Source organism: Parus major, unplaced genomic scaffold (assembly GCF_001522545.3).
Source record: "Parus major isolate Abel unplaced genomic scaffold, Parus_major1.1 Scaffold420, whole genome shotgun sequence".
In the NCBI taxonomy this organism is placed as follows: domain Eukaryota; kingdom Metazoa; phylum Chordata; class Aves; order Passeriformes; family Paridae; genus Parus; species Parus major.
In genome coordinates, this window is record NW_015379326.1 from 57,074 (window position 1) to 59,013 (window position 1,940).

The window sequence follows — 1,940 nt, forward strand, 5'->3', positions numbered from 1 at the left end:
CTCCAACCTTCCAGGATGTCCATCCCAGAGCTCCCACGGAGACCCCCAGGACCTGTCACCCACCCCCAACCTTGTCCCCTCCCATTTTGGGTGCTGAAGAACCCAACAAAAAACCGGGACAAGAACCACCAAAACTCCCACTTGGACCACCCAGAGGAGCCACCAGAACCCTCTGAGCTCCTCCGAGGTCCCTCTGAGCTCCGAGTGACCGCACTGACCGGTGGACAGGAAGCGGTGGGCGGCCAGCAGCAGCTGAGGTGACACCTTGACCTTCAGCTCGTTGTCGGGGTCCTTGAAGGCCGAGAAGTCGCGCCGGTTCTTCTGGTTGCACACCCTCTTCCTGCTGCGGTTGTCGACTGCGGGGAAGCGCGGGGTCACCGCCGGCAGGGCTACACCCCGAAAAGGGGGTGTTGTTATTTTGGGGGGCGGAGGGGGGACACCGGGACCTACTGTAGGTGTCGGATTCGTCCAGGATCTCGGACTTGATGATCTCCTCGATGACGTCCTCCAGGGTCACCAGCCCCAGCACCTCGTAGAAGGGGTCGCCCTCGCCCTCGTTGTTCACCTTCTGCACGATGGCCAGGTGGGACTTGCCTGGGGGGAGGGTGGGACACGGACAGGATTGTCACCAGGGGTCACCAGGGGTCACCAGGGGTCACCAGGGGGTCACCAGCCATGGGATTGTCACCAGGGGGTCAGCAGGGGTCACCAGGGGGTCACCAGCCATGGGATTGTCACCAGGGGGTCAGCAGGGGTCACCAGGGGGTCAGCAGGGGTCAGCAGGGGGTCACCAGGGGGTCACAGCCATGGCATTGTCACCAGGGGTCACTGGGGGGTCACCAGCCATGGGATGTCCCCAGCCATGGGATTGTCCCCAGGGGGTCACCAGGGTGTCCTCAGGGTGTGCCAGCCTTGGGATGTCCCCAACCATGGGATGTCCCCAGGATGTCCCCAGGGTGTCACCAGGGGGTCACCAGGGGGTCACCAGGATGTCCTCAGGATGTCCCCAGGGTGTCCCCAGCCCTGGGATGTCCCCAGGCTGTCCCCAGGCTGTCCCCAGGCTGTCCCCAGGATGTCCCCAGGCTGTCCCCAGGATGTCCCCAGGCTGTCCCCAAGGTGTCCCCAGGCTGTCCCCANGGGATTCTCTTGGGATTTTGGGATTCTCTCGGGTTTTTGGGATTCTCTTGGGATTCTCTTGGGATTCTCTTGGTATTTTGGGATTCTCTTGGGATTTTGGGATTCTCTTGGGATTTTGGGATTCTCTTGGGATTTTGGGATTCTCTCGGGACTCTGGAATTCCCTCAGATTTCTGGAATTCCCCGGCTGTCCCCGGATCACCGATGGGATTCCGAACCCTGGACCCTCCCGTGTTTATGGGATTCCCTGGGGATTCTGGAATTCCCTCAGGACTCTGGGATTCCCTCTTTTGGGATTCCCTCAGAACTCTGGGATTCCCTCTTTTGGGGTTCCCTCAGGACTCCGGGATTCCCCTGGCTGTCCCCGGATCACCGATGGGATTCCGAACCCCGCACCCTCCCGTGTTTATGGGATTCCCTGGGGATTCTGGAATTCCCTCAGGACTCTGGGATTCCCTCAGGACTCCGGGATCCCCCTGCTGTCCCCGGATCACCGATGGGATTCCGAACCCCAGACCCTCCCTCCCCCAGCCGCGGTGGCTCCCGCAGGGTCCCGGGGCGGCTCCGGGGGCGCTCACCGGATCCCGGCGGGGGGCTCAGAGCCATCACCCCGTAGTAGGAGAACGCTCCCGCCTCGAACTTCATGCACTCCTTGCCAGCCTCCACCTCCACCTTGCCCTGCCGGGAGAACCGAGATGGAGCCCGAGCCCGCGGGGACCAGATCCCCGGCCCCAGATCCCACGGGGATCAGATCCCAGCAGGATCCCCGGCCCCAGATCCCGTGGTGACGAGATCCCGGGCCCC

The 1,940-nt window shown here is 63.0% G+C and overlaps 1 protein-coding gene across 1 annotated transcript in view; it reads right to left on the bottom strand.

The window, feature by feature from the left end:
* LOC107199059 (metal transporter CNNM4-like) overlaps window positions 1-1,940 on the bottom strand; it is an 11,165-nt gene that overhangs the window by 5,346 nt on the left and 3,879 nt on the right. Inside the window, exons 2-3 of the mRNA XM_033511664.1 lie at window positions 451-594; window positions 60-356 (exon numbers count right to left, since the gene is read on the bottom strand). Coding sequence (XP_033367555.1) covers window positions 60-356; window positions 451-594 — 441 coding nt within the window. The remainder of the gene's footprint in view (window positions 1-59; window positions 357-450; window positions 595-1,940) is intronic.